Source organism: Balaenoptera borealis, assembly GCF_965194805.1.
Source record: "Balaenoptera borealis genome assembly, chromosome: 6".
Lineage (NCBI taxonomy): Eukaryota > Metazoa > Chordata > Mammalia > Artiodactyla > Balaenopteridae > Balaenoptera > Balaenoptera borealis.
The window spans coordinates 69,754,922-69,769,833 of NC_138863.1; the positions used below are offsets into that span (position 1 = coordinate 69,754,922).

Here is a 14,912-nt window from a genome sequence, read left to right on the forward strand (position 1 = left end):
GCATAGCACAGGACCCAATACATGAATGAAGATGTTTGACAGATTCCTATTTATTTTGATAATTTTATTATGAGAGCCTTTTGAAAATTTTTTCAAAATTGACCAGATGCACAATTTGGTTTACGATCCAATAAGCAGGCCAAGAATAAAAACATATTCTAAATCACTTAGCAGCTACACAATAAAAGTGGGATTTTCACCAGATTTGGCTTTTACAGTTTGCTCTAGTATGTTGCCAGGGAAGGAGCACACATCATTGCATTCCTGATCTTCAAATCAGCCATCCCTAACTTCTACAGAAAGGTAACAAGCCTTCTTGCTTTATAAAATAATAATTTTAGAGGGTAGTTAAGCTGTACACGGTGACTGGCTTACTCTTTGCTCGTTTACAGTCACGTAGCTAATTAAAATACGAAGCTCATGCTGAATTTAGTTCAGAGATTTTCTCTGATAATATCTGTACTGAAGTATCAAAACTATAAAGAATTTCAAGAGATTCTCCTTTTCTGTCTCCATTTCCATGTAAATCTGCACTTAAAATCCTCAGAAATAGTGATTATTTATTCTATTTTTGAAAAGCTAAGTATTTATTTAAACTACAGTTAATGTATTCTCTCCAATGTTAATTTTTCTTATAAAGATATGGCATCTGATTTCTCCCCATTATAGTCACATTTAGAATAAGAACATTACAGCATTTTTCTTTTACATAAACTTTATTGTTTAAAAGTCTTGGTAGTTTCCATAGTCGGGTATATATGAACTTGTCTACCAAAAACTAAAGTGACAGATCCAGGGAGTTTTTTCTAAATCTGAAAAGAAGCTTCAGGATATATGTAAGAAGGTACATTTTACGCTGCTATTGACTACCTTTAAAAGTTATGTAATCAATAATCCATCAGTAGTTATTACGCATGTATTCCCTAGGTACGATTTTTAAGTGTCTTGACATTCAGAGACAGAAAAACCTAAGTGGCCATGACTTTCAGGGAAAATATTGGGAGAAGATGAGATATATCAAGGGTGCAAAGATTATGACTGGAGTCAGAATGCGTGGGATTTAGTCATGGCCACTCTCTCCCTCCCTTTACTTCACCCAACTAAGAAGGTGACCTTGACCTAATCCGTTTACACTCTTTAATCTTCTTTCCATATTCATAAAATTTGGATAATAATTAGTAATTTTTTCATGAGGTTATTTTGGGGATCAAGTGAGATAATACACCTAAGCATTTGACACAGTGCCTGACACCTACTTAGTCCTCAATAAGCGTTTGTTGTTGCTGTCATTATCATGCTCATCATTGAAGGACACCTAGGAAATAGGTGACATGTGGCTAGGCAGAGGGGATGGGGGGTGCCCATCAGAAGCCAGACAGTGAAACAACCCCAGGTTTGGCAAAAAACAGGAAGGACACACTTTTAGAAGAAAGGCCATAAAGCCATATAGTAAAAAAGCATGACTGTATTTTTTTTTTGAGAAAATGTAACTAGATTTATTAAACATTTGGGCAATTTTATTAAGGGCAAATCCAAAAGTGGTTACTAAAGGAAACAGGGTATGTTCAAATTGTACCCCTAGTCCTCTGACTGTTAAAAGAGTTCCACCAAAACCCCATGTTTGGCATCACCTCCCGAGACCATCCTGAGACAGAAAGTTTTAAAATTTGACTCTCCACAGCCTTTCCCATATTCCTAGATGGACAAAATTAGACCATACCTACTATTGGCAAGACTCTTTTCTAGCAATGTGTGACATAGCAGACTAAAGCCGTGTTTGCTGCATTCCAGATGCTTAGCCAAAGAATCAAAACAAGGAAGTAATGGGGATTATACCAGGACCAGTGCTCTAAGAGGCAAAATTCCAGTCAGTGAACAAACATGACTGGGGCAGCCAGTACGAGGTACTAGAATTTTGCTGCCCAAGTGTCTGTTGGCTGTAGGGTCTTACATATGAAATTTTTGGTTCAGGGATTGGTCAGTGGTCCCCTTCTACTTTCAGAAGCAAAACATTAAGTTCAGATTCCTTTTATTTCCTTTTTTTCCCTTTCTCCTTTTATCTTTTTTAGGAAAAAATGATATATTTGGAGAAATGGTTCATCTTTATGCCAAACCTGGAAAGTCTAATGCAGATGTAAGAGCGCTCACGTACTGTGACTTGCATAAGATCCAGAGAGAAGACTTGCTAGAGGTTTTGGATATGTATCCTGAGTTTTCCGATCACTTTCTCACAAACCTAGAGTTGACTTTCAACCTAAGGCATGAAAGTGCAAAGGTATATGTTGCCTGCTTACTTTTGTACTCTGACATTTTATTTTATTCTTGGATTGCCCAAATACCTCTGAAAGATCAAGCGGAATAGTGTAGAAAAACTTAACCAACTGTGAATATTTGAAAGAAAAAGCTAACTTAATATTGGAATTTCTCAATTATAGAGAAGAAATTCAGTCTAATTTCTTTCAAGTACATTGAATAATTTTAGGTAGTTCAATTAAATTTGACCTTTTAGGAACTCTTGGGTGACATATTTGATTTATAATAGCCTTGGTTTATATTGAGTTTGACAATGATTTGTAATAAATGGGTGATTCTAGGCTATTGAAAATTGCCTAGAAGAGTTTATCTTATAAAGAGGTTAAAATATTCTCTCAGCTTTTACTTACACCATAAACTGTTTACTGATATCTTTTCAATAATTATGAAGAAGTTAAACTCTTAAAGTTTAGGTCCATATTTAACACAATTTCTAAATTGCAGAAGTATAAATTAATCAGGCTTATACCTGAGTCAAAATTAATGCTACAGAACGAAGAACATATACTCTACTAGAAATAATATTTTAAATAATTCTACATATGATTTAACCTAGGATGAATTTTGAGAGTGTAGCCCTTATATCCCTCACCCTCTTCCACTATGAAAATATGTCCTTATGACCTACGAATATTCTAAGAATATAGATTTTATCTTGCAGCCCACAATTTATTACTAGGTTAGTTCTCCATCCCCTTCCCCTCAAACCTCATAACCCCAACTCCAATTCTAAGTACTTTTTTTGACAGAAACCAAATGTTTTGACACTTGCCAGTGTATTTTAATGCTAACAAATAAAAGATCCTCAAGTCCATAGTTAGGTAAAACGTGGTATATTTAATTCTCCCTGGAGTTATAGTAATTCCCAGGGTACTGTGAGAGACAAAGATTTTAAGGTCACAAGAGTACCATTTGATAACCTGAAGCACCAGCTCAGGTAGTTACTTCTTTTCAAAAAGCTGAAAAGTTGAAAAATAATTAGGGGGTAAGAGGTTCAAGTTACCAAGAGTATATTCTTTTTATAATGATTTTAATTCAGATTTCTATCAAATTGCAGTCTGAGGTCACCAACCTCATTCTTACTTTGCTTTGAAAAACAACAAGTACCTACCTCAGATAACTTATTTACATAAAAAGTTTAGGCAGCAACCAAATAAATAAAACAGAAGCTTCCATTTCTTCATTTATTTGGAAACTTCCAGTTTTGTTTAAACGAGAGGGAGGAAGGAGGAATGGGGAACAAAATAATCAAGGGTTCAGAACATAGTGTTTATTGAATTCAACCTTATATTTATTCTTGTGAAATTTAACCTTGCCATCATTACCATGTAATTTAAACATCATAGCTAATTATAATTAGTTTACACATTTTTCTCTGCAGTAATGCAGATTCTGCAAATTTTTTAATTATTATTATTTTTATTTTAACTTTACCAAGTTACATAAAATATATTCCACATGAAGGAATATGTTGTATCTAAATGTTGACAACATCATCCCCAAACACTTCTGGTAAATAACTTCTACAACTCTGATTTCCCCATTAGGTGGAGAAACTACTAGGATTATTCTAGCAGACTATTTTATAATTTAGAGAAAACCATTAAGCAAAGTATTGTAGCTATTTGCCTGCAATCTAATAATTAAGTCTCAAAGTGGTTGAAATAATATGAAATAGTAAAGAGTTTACTGATGATACATTGTGTTCAAATTGAATAATCTTCCATTTTGTCTTCACGTTCCATTAACAAAGGCTGATCTCTTATTACAATCCCAGTGCATGAATGATTCTGAAGGAGACAACTGTAAACTACGAAGAAGGAGATTGTCATTTGATAGTGAAGGAGAGAAAGGTAATTCATTCTTTTCTAAAATTTAAATGCAGAACATGTGGTTATCAGTTCTTCTTACTTAAATGCTCATTATACTTCTGATTTCAAGGGTAAACTTTATTCAGATTTTAAGAAGGCAAATCCTTTGCTGTTTTCAGTAGCTAATGATATGGTTTCTGATTGATAGCTCTCAACAGTGTTCCTCAAGACCTGATCCTAGGCCCTCTTCTTATCTTATTCTATGTCATACTCTTTCCCTGAGTAATCTCATTTATACCCACAGTTTAATTATATTTTCACATAGGAGATGTGCATATTTATATCTTAATCCCAGACCATCTGAGCTTCAGTCTCATATATCCAAATGCCTATTAAGCCATCTACTTGAAATCGCAAGGGCAGCTCAAACTCAACATTTCTTAAATTGAAATCATGATGTCCCGCTGGAAACCTATCTCTCCATCAGTTGCCGTGTCTCTAAATGTCATCACCATTCAATAAACTGCACAAAATAGATCTATCTAGGAACCAACCATCCCTCAACCTCTTCATCAACCCTGGTAACAAGTCTTGTTAGTGGCACCTGCAACACATCCATTTACTCTTCAAGCTAGGTCTCTATTGGTTCACTCTTCTCCATCTTCAGAGGCACAACTCTGGGCCAAGCTACCATAATACTGAAACACATTTCAACTCACCTTCCCAACTTGCCCTCTGTCATCTATTCTCCACACTGGACCACTGGTGATTTTTTTTTTCTAAATGCAGGTATTTTTATGTCACATATTTAAAGCGCTCTAAAGACTTCCCATTCCCTAAATTCTTCATAGGGTAGGTTTATACCTACATCTTCAATCTTATCTCATACCATCCTTTCCTTCACTACCCTAACCTGGCCTTCCCCATCAGCTCCTCTCTTTTGCAGCATTTATTCCAGTTTTACTTCCATATGATTTGCATCATCATTTAATCAGTGATATCTGCCTATAGATCATAAGCCCCATAGGAAATATTTAGTCACCTGAAGCTTCAGTGCTTGCCTCATAGCAGATGTTCAACAAATATTTGTTGAAAGAATGACTGAGTTAATGAACTAGCATTTGAGCCTTTTCCATGTGATTCTTTTCCTCCTTTTGCCTTCTTAATCCAAGTTCTTTTCTTGGCCCTCTTCCTTCTGGATTCTCTCCCAAGGGGAGAGCATCTACTAGCTTTAACTTGCCCTAAATTTCAAGTGAACTCAGCTGCCCTCTCTTTCACGTACATCATTTTTGTGTTTTTGCTTATATCCTTTCCTTAATTGGAATTTACTTCCCTATCCTCAAACACACACACACACTCACACACAACTATACCACACCACTTTTTCATCCATTAAATTACATTTTTTGTCAAGGTTAATCTTCAGTGATATTCAGTGTGAACTCTTTCTTGATTTCCTCAAAAATATACATTTTCTTTCTTTCATGAATTCCTAAGCCACTTCCATGTTGTTATACAGATGGTCCTTGACTTACGATGAAACAATTTGTGATTTTTTTCACTTTACAATAGTGCGAAAACAATACACATTTAGAAGAAACCATACTTCAGATTTTGAATTTTGATCTTTTCCCAGCTAGCGATATGCTGTGATGCTCCCTCGTGATTCTGGGCAGCGCCAGCTCCCAGTCAGCCACGTGATCAAGAGGGAAACAGCCAATACACTTACAACCATTTTGTTTTTCACTTTCAGTGCAGTATTCAATAAATTACATGAGATATTCAACAGTTTATTTTAAAATAGGCTTTTGTTAGATGATTTTGCCCAACCATAGACGAATGTGTGTGTTCTGAGCATGTTTAAGGTAGATTAGGTTAAGCTATGATGTTCAGTATGTTAGATGTATTAAATGCATTTTCAACTTATGATATTTTCAACTTACAATGGGTTTATTGGGCTGTAACCCCATTGAACATCAAGGAAGATCTTTATTTTCAAAATCTGCCCTGTATAGTGGCTACTGGTATATTTGTCCTTTTTCTCTATCAAACTGCAGATTCTTTTAGCAAAGCATGGTTGATAAATATCTGTTGAATTGGGCTAACTGTTGAATCCTCTGGCTGATTGCAGAACAATAAACCATTCACAGATAGGTGATAATTTATTACTGCAATGCCCTTCATTATTCTCCTGGTGACTTTTTCTAAAATCAGAACCATAACAACCAAGCTGTTCTTCTGTCGACTTGATCTAAATCCCTTACCCTGAAGTTAATCTCATATTTTGATCTCACTAGAAATGAAGAACAGCTTGACAATATTGTCTATATAATAATGTTCCCCATACAGTTGAAGATTTATTAAATCTCCTTTCAATCTTGTTTAGTTTCTTCATTCTCAAGCTAAATAACTTAACGTTTTTATCTCCTGACAAGACCCTGAGAGCGTGTCACAATTTATATTGTGCTCATGCATGTAGACATTTCTATTGATTCTGAAAACTTTTCCTTTAATCACAGGCTTAGTCTATAAGACCCATTTTATATAAAGTGTTGATGGTAAGGGATTTGCCTGCCTGTAGCTCTTTGAAGTTTCCTGGTGTGTCAGTGAGTAAGCATTTTTTGGTCAACATGAAAACACAATTAACTCCAGTTATCCAGAGCCTGAGAGCCTATTCCAGTCTTCAGGACTCCATGGTGCAATAGGCAAGTTTAAAATTTGCTGAAAGCAATTTAATCCCAATCACCCCAATCTAAAGATCTGAAAGGGCCGCTCATTCTATATTTCTTGATATAGAATCACTATCTGGGAGGAAAATGCATATAAGTAAGTATAAAGAGCAGAGAGCTTTCAGAAGATAATTGATACTAAATGATATGGAGGGTACATAAACTAAAAGCTGCCCATGAAATGTATTGATTACTTTAGAGTTGGTTTACTGCTCATTTGAAACAATACCTTGAGGGCAGATAGCCAAGAGTGCTGGTGACTGTGAATTAATCAGCAGAGACATCAAGAACCAGAGGGAAGAACACGTGGTTAGCCATTGGAGACAGACAGAGGTTGAGTCTTACAATTAACCACTCACGAACTACTCAACACAACACTGGAACTCTTCAGGCTTCAGCTCTCACCTGCACAGCGCCCCCCATCATGCCTGCCACGTGGTGCTAAGGAGCTTACATTCAAAAAGAGATATTAAAAATGAAAAGATATATATAGAACCTCTGCAAGTTGACCTGGACTAAATGGAAGCTTAACATATCAGATCACTTCTCTCCTAAAATGCATTTGTAGATGAAAGTGGTTTGTCCTCATAGGCTGCACATTTCTTTTAAGAATATAAACTCAGTTCCTGACAAGAAAGAGTTGTCAGTTCAGGTCCAAATTTAAGGACACCTTGTACTTTTTTGAAGATATATTCAAGAAGTTCTCTTTCCTTCCTAAAATCCTGGCATGGAGGTACCCAGGACCTCCCCAAACTGACTATGGTCATTGTAGGGGGAGATGTTATAGTTCCTGAGAGGGAAGTAAAATGTTATTTTTACAGAAAGTGAAGAATAAAAATGTATCTTCAATCACTTCCTTAGTGATCACAAGCATTGGCAAAATAGTTGGACAGAACAGAAATAAATGTGGTATAACCATTTGGAACATGTTGAAAAATAGTCTCTAACTGGTCTTCAGAGTTGGACTGTACTTACTTCAGAGTGTGCCAGTGTGGCTTATTGGGTTATGGGAATACTTCTTTTAAAATTTTGTGTTGTGGAACTAAGATCCCACAAGCTGTGCAGCACAGCCAAAATAAAATAAAATAAAATAAAATTTTATGTTGTGTATATTTTATAATATACATAAATTTTAGTACAATAGCATGTATAATGGCACATGAGATACACACACACAAGCATATATATATTTTTTACTGATAGCACTTTTGTGACCAAATATTTGGAATATTCTGCTCAACTTTTTCTATGAATGGAAAATGCAATATCAAAGTAGTTACTAATGGCTGATTTAGGGAGCCAGTGACCTTTTGAGAGAGAATAATTCAATGAGAACAGCAATTAACAGGCCTCCCCAGAAAACAGAAAAAAATTTAAATGTGCTAAAGATATGACTGTACCAACCAAAGGGATGGAAATAAAGGTGAAAAAAATGTTCAGCATCTTCTTTACTTTGGATTTAGATAGTGCCACACGTGTCATAAAAAACAGGGACCCATTTTAAGAGATATACACACCCTAAGAGCAATTTTCTCATTTCCCTACCCATGTAATTTTTTTTTTTAACATCTTTATTGGAGTATAATTACTTTATAATGGTGTGTTAGTTTCTGCTTTATAACAAAGTGAATCAGTTATACATATACATATGTTCCCATATCTCTTCCCTCTTGTGTCTCCCTCCCTCCCACCCTCCCTATCCCACCCCTCTAGGTGGTCACAAAGCACCGAGCTGATCTCCCTGTGCTATGCGGCTGCTTCCCACTAGCTATTTTACATTTGATAGTGTATATATGTCCATGCCACTCTCTCACCCTGTCACATCTTACCCCTCCCCCTCCCTATATCCTCAAGTCCATTCTCTAGTAGGTCTGTGTCTTTATTCCCGTCTTGCCACTAGGTTCTTCATGACCTTTTTTTTTTTTTTTCCTTAGATTCCATATATATGTGTTAGCATACTGTATTTGTTTTTCTCCTTCTGACTTACTTCACTCTTATGACAGACTCTAGGTCCATCCACCTCATTACAAATACCTCCATTTCATTTCTTTTTATGGCTGAGTAATATTCCATTGTATATATGTGCCACATCTTCTTTATCCATTCATCCGATGATGGACACTTAGGTTGCTTCCATGTCCTGGCTATTGTAAATAGAGCTGCAATGAACATTTTGGTACATGACTCTTTTTGAATTATGGTTTTCTCAGGGTATATGCCCAGTAGTGGGATTGCTGGGTCGTATGGTAGTTCTATTTTTAGTTTTTTAAGGAACCTCCATACTGTTCTCCATAGTGGCTGTATCAATTTACATTCCCACCAACAGTGCAAGAGGGTTCCCTTTTCTCCACACCCTCTCCAACATTTATTGTTTCTAGATTTTTTGATGATGGCCATTCTGACCGGTGTGAGATGATATCTCATTGTAGTTTTGATTTGCATTTCTCTAATGATTAATGATGTTGAGCATTCTTTCATGTGTCTGTTGGCCATCTGTATATCTTCTTTGGAGAAATGTCTATTTAGGTCTTCTGCCCATTTTTGGATTGGGTTGTTTGTTTTTTTGTTATTGAGCTGCATGTGCTGCTTGTAAATCTTGGAGATTAATCCTTTGTCAGTTGCTTCATTTGCAAATATTTTCTCCCATTCTGATGGTTGTCTTTTCATCTTGTTTATGGTTTCCTTTGCTGTGCAAAAGCTTTTAAGTTTCATTAGGTCCCATTTGTTTATTTGTGTTTTTATTTCCATTTCTCTAGGAGTTGGATCAAAAAGGATCTTGCTGTGATTTATGTCATAGAGTGTTCTGTCTATGTTTTCCTCTAAGAGTTTGATAGTGTCTGGCCTTACATTTAGGTCTTTAATCCATTTTGAGTTTATTTTTGTGTATGGTGTTAGGGAGTGTTCTAATTTCATACTTTTACATGTACCTGCCCAGTTTTCCCAGCACCACTTATTGAAGAGGCTGTCTTTTCTCCACTGCATATGCTTGCCTCCTTTATCAAAGATAAGGTGACCATATGTGCGTGGGTTTATCTCTGGGCTTTCTCTCCTGTTCCATTGATCTATTTTTCTGTTTTTGTGCCAGTACCAAACTGTCTTGATTACAGTAGCTTTGTAATATAGTCTGAAGTCAGGGAGCCTGATTCCTCCAGCTCCATTTTTCGTTCTCAAGATTGCTTTGGCTATTTGGGGTCTTTTGTGTTTCCATACAAATTGTGAAATTTTTTGTTCTAGTTCTGTGAAAAATGCCAGTGGTAGTTTGATAGGGATTGCATTGAATCTGTAGATTGCTTTGGGTAGTAGAGTCATTTTCACAATGTTGATTCTTCCAATCCAAGAACATACCCATGTAATTTTTATTGAAATGGGCACTTCTGTATATATCAACTGGTAAAATCTAGTGTTCCAGAAAATGAGTGGAAAGAGGTCTTGAACTCATCATACCTGTGTTTCAAAGCAATAAACCTTATCTCCTTGTAATGTTTGTATAGTGATTTCACATTGCCATCCAAAAGTCAGTAAAGTTTTGAAAGTGTTTCTCCAAAATAAATAACTTCTGTGAAAGTTATTGAAGTAAGGAGTAAATATATACACTGTTAAACTTGTTTTTACAGAATACGGGTGGGTCAAATTCTAATTTTATTAAGTTTTTACATATATTGCTATTATACTTTAGCATCTCTTTGGAATATCTTCTCCAATAATAAATAATGATTAGCTTTTGTTATCCATTTCAGTAATATATAAATGTATCTTTCTTTATTTTAATTTTTAAGATAAATTCTTTATCTTTATTTGTATAGAAAAATGACTCTAATCCACTTTCAACTTTCTTTGATGCTAGAGCAGAACTAAAGTACTTGAGATCAAATGAAGAAATTTATTTTGGACTCCAATTTTCCAATGAAATAAATGTTTTTTAATGCATTCGGCTGGAAAATGCTCAAGTTATCTCAAAATCATTACCAGTAGGAAATCTTAAACGCAAATGCTGAGAGAGTACATTAAACGCCTCTCTTTTACCAAAACTTGGGTCCACCTGTTGGGTCTGACAAATAAAAATGATAAATCACCTGAGAGAAAGACTCCATAAATGATGGAGAGAGCACAAGCATTTGTTCCCAGATTGTTTGAAATGTAAGAATTTTATATAATCATCCTTAAGATGGATGGGTCAACCACTCCATCAGGACATTCATTCTGTGCTCTTCAATCCATCCTGAACACAGAGAGACACCTACAAGACAATTCACAACTGCTTTAGAATTGCATCCTGTGAGAAAAGGAGAGGAGGTGAAGTGTCAGCCTACAGAAACAAGGGATTTTTTAAAAAGTTTTCAGTCATCTAAATCAGAAAAATTCGAGGCTTAATTAAATAGGCAGGGTTTTTTTCTTTGTAAAACGATGGTAACAGGAATGATTATACAGTCTCATTTCTAGCAAAAGGGAAAATGTGAAAACTACTCAGATTACTATTCGGAATACTATTTCTACATAGCATTTAAGAAAACAACATTAAGAAATCATAATAATAAAATAGCATTAAGAATAACATTAAGGAAAATAGTACCTAATGCTATTTAATGTCTATTAAATAATCCAGTTTAACTAGAAATGGAACAAGCCATCAAAATCTAGAGGTACCTGGAGGCCAATTATAATGCATTTCAGCCCAATATCATGTATTCCATTAGCCAACCTCCAGCCTAAGCCTGAGCAGTTTCCATTTTTAATCCACAAATAGATTGTCATTTCAGCTGTCATTTTAAATGATCAGATTTGAAGCTTTGATTTATCTAGTATGGAATAGAAAAATGTTGCAATTGGGCTGCATCAAAGAAACTGTTCACGTGGCCTGAGTTCCAAAACACAGCTGGCTGATGATCCAGTGGCAATGAACACAGAAATAAATGTGGAGAAATTTCCCCTACGTATTAGAAAAAATTCAAGGATATCAAATGTTTTCTTCTTCTTTCATGATCCTGCTTTTACCTGAAATTCTTGCTAAAGGATTTAGATACCATGTGTACGAAATAATTTGCTCCGTTTCACTAGAGAACTAAATAATAATCCCTCATTCACCACATTTTGTGAACACATGTCCCGAGTTGAAATCAGCAAGTTATAATTCAGTTTAGCAATATATGTTGACTGATGAATTTGTGCCTAAGCATCCAAAATCAAGCCATAATTTAGTAAACTAAGACCAAGGCCCATGTGGTAGGTGGGACAGAACATTTTACTATGTATGAGGATTTACAAATCTACAGAGAACTCGCAAGCTCTTTTAAGCCAAAAAGGCGAAGTGATTTAATAATTTGTGATGTATATTCATTACAAATATCCATGTTAGCATTATCCTTACTTAGATCAGAGACATATGAATTAGATGTTAATTCAGTTTACATTTGATTCCGCTGGAAAAGATTCCATGAAAGTGTTTAAAAGAAAAGCATTTTGGGGAAGATGAGAAGCCTTTGTTGATTCAAATCCCATTGGTGCCCAAACTGCACAAACGTTTACTTAGGAGCAACAAACTGATGCAATTCACAAAGCAGGTATGAGTATAATTTAGAGAAGTGAAGTGTTTAAGTTTTTTAACATTTACTAGCATAAAATTGGAAACTATTATTTTTTGAGGAATGAAATGATATGGTTATAAAGTGGGGAAATGTTGATCAAATTTTCAGGTGGGGAGAAGTTAAAATCAAAGGAAACAGAGGAAGAGATGACAAGAATGAAGGAAGACTGTGTCCGTGACACTGGAGAGAAAGGGCTTGTGTAAGAAGAGTTGATCTGGATATTTACAGGCAACTAGATTAGTGGTTGAGTAGAGAAATATAAGTGATACTGAGTAATCAATGATGTCAACAATGCTTGAGACTGGAAAGGTCTGTGGTCTTCTCAGTAATGATGAAATCACTGAGCAAGTGGGGAATCTTAAAGAAAATAAATTAAGCAATCTGCTTGCACTACATTGAACTTTAATTGGCAAGGTGTAAACTGCACTACATTGAACTTTAATTGGCAAGGTGTAAACTAACTCCTTAATAACAATTTCACATGAAGCTGGTTTTTAAACTCTATCCATTTTTACCTTGGGCTGCTTTCTAGCTTCTCATATTTTAAGTTATGATTTTTTTTAAATAAAAGAAAAAGATCTCTGTTTAATTTCTGTGCCATATGGGAATTTTAAAAAACAGTTGGAAGTTTCTCTGGAGTGGCCTTAAATCAGTTCATTTGGCCTTCTATAAATAACAAAGTAAGCACAACCAGGCAGAGAATAGATGGAGACACTGTCTTAAACATTTCTCTAGAAAATGATATACCTTCTGGAGTATGTGGGTTAGTTATTAGCGGTAACCAGATGGAGAATTATACTGTCTCCCCAGGACACTAATGGAAACAAGTTCTGCGATTTATCTCTTGGAGTTTTTGCTGCTGAAATATGTTCTAACACAACCTTCAGGGCTGAAATTATCCTGACATTTCAGTATAAAGCAGCCAATATGCACTACTGGCTTTAATGTAATTAGGTAAACCTACCTTAATTACTGTGTTTAAGCTTTATATTCTTTGCAGTATCCTGCACAACCAAACTGCCTGGAATGTCAAGGCCATTACATGCATTGAACTAGGGTTGAAATTCAGCCTGCCAGCCTTTACCACAGGGAGGCTTCCGGTTTTGACCTTCACAATGTGGAATGACCACCACAGATGAGAGGGCATGAAGGTTAAAAATAAACAAACAATAAGCTGCATAGCAGTGACATTTTAGAATTGGGACACATTTTTCTTCACTTTTTCATTTCCTTCAAGAAAGAGTACACCATATTTTAAGAATACAAATGACTGTTGAGCATCTATAAATAAGGTTTAAGTTATCCTAAAGTTTTTTTTCAGAGATATAAATGCTATTACTACCACAGATATTCTTTTAATTTTGGAATGAATAGCGTATCTCATTAAGATAATATAATGTCCTATGAATTAAGAAAAAAAAAGTCTTAAATAGTTACATTCTCAGTAGGAAAAAGAGAAAGAACAACTTTTCTGGCAGTTTAAAAAAAATCTATGTTAAAGTTATCCCCCCAAAAATCACTCTGACAAAGGTAGTTTATGTAGCGCTAGATAGTGCAGTAGGCATAGAGTCTCACATTTGATTCTCTTCTATAAAATAACTTTTCTTTGATAGATTTTGGCAAAGGAAGCACCACAAATGATCCAGAAGACTCTGTAGATACCATAAGACATTATCAGAGGTCCAAGAAACACTTTGAAGAGAAAAAAAGCAGATCTTCATCTTTCATCTCCTCCATTGACGATGAACAAAAGCCTCTCTTCTCAGGAATTGTAGATTCTCCTCCAGGAATAGGGAAAGTAACTGGACTTGATCTTGAAGAAACAGTGCCCACCTCAGGAAGAATTCCCATAGATAAAAGAAGTCACTCTTGCAAAGGTAATCAAGTTTCTCCAGAATCTCGTTGTCTCTCCTCAGGACTAGTCACAAAATGGTGACTTTGCACAAATGAAGAACCATACCGCACATTAATCTAATCTGCAATTTTGTGATATATTTGCAAAGATCAAATCTTAGATCATCTACAAAGTGTTTGCAGGGTTCTGGAATAGTGGTCATCATTCCCAATTATAGCATAGGAGGGTCTGTGTGGCCAGGAAGACTTAACATAATGCCACATAGAACACTGTAGGAATGTCTATCGTAGTGACTCCGTGGGGAGAGGGGATCGATGAGTATTTGAAGAGAGCAAACCCATTGATTCTTATATGTATCTTCTGTATCCATTCCTCACCCCCAACCCTGTTTTTTTATAGCATGAAAGGCCAATGCAATAAAAATGCAATAAATACCAAAAAGAATTTCAGTTTACTGGGAATTATGAGAAAATGGGGAGAGATGCTCCTAAATAAAGTATGCTTTTGATCCAACTCATTTGAACACATTTGTTTAAAAGGGATACCCAAATATATGGGTTTTGTTGTAGAAAATATGCATGAACTGGGTAATTGTGCTTAATCAATATATCCAGATTAGATG

At 35.4% G+C, this 14,912-nt stretch overlaps 1 protein-coding gene across 1 annotated transcript in view; it reads left to right on the plus strand.

Annotated features, from left to right (window-relative positions):
* Nucleotides 1-14,912, plus strand: part of KCNH7 (potassium voltage-gated channel subfamily H member 7) — a 457,888-nt gene that overhangs the window by 418,985 nt on the left and 23,991 nt on the right. The window contains exons 10-12 of the mRNA XM_082395382.1: nt 2,070-2,275; nt 4,067-4,166; nt 14,049-14,312. Coding sequence (XP_082251508.1) covers nt 2,070-2,275; nt 4,067-4,166; nt 14,049-14,312 — 570 coding nt within the window. The remainder of the gene's footprint in view (nt 1-2,069; nt 2,276-4,066; nt 4,167-14,048; nt 14,313-14,912) is intronic.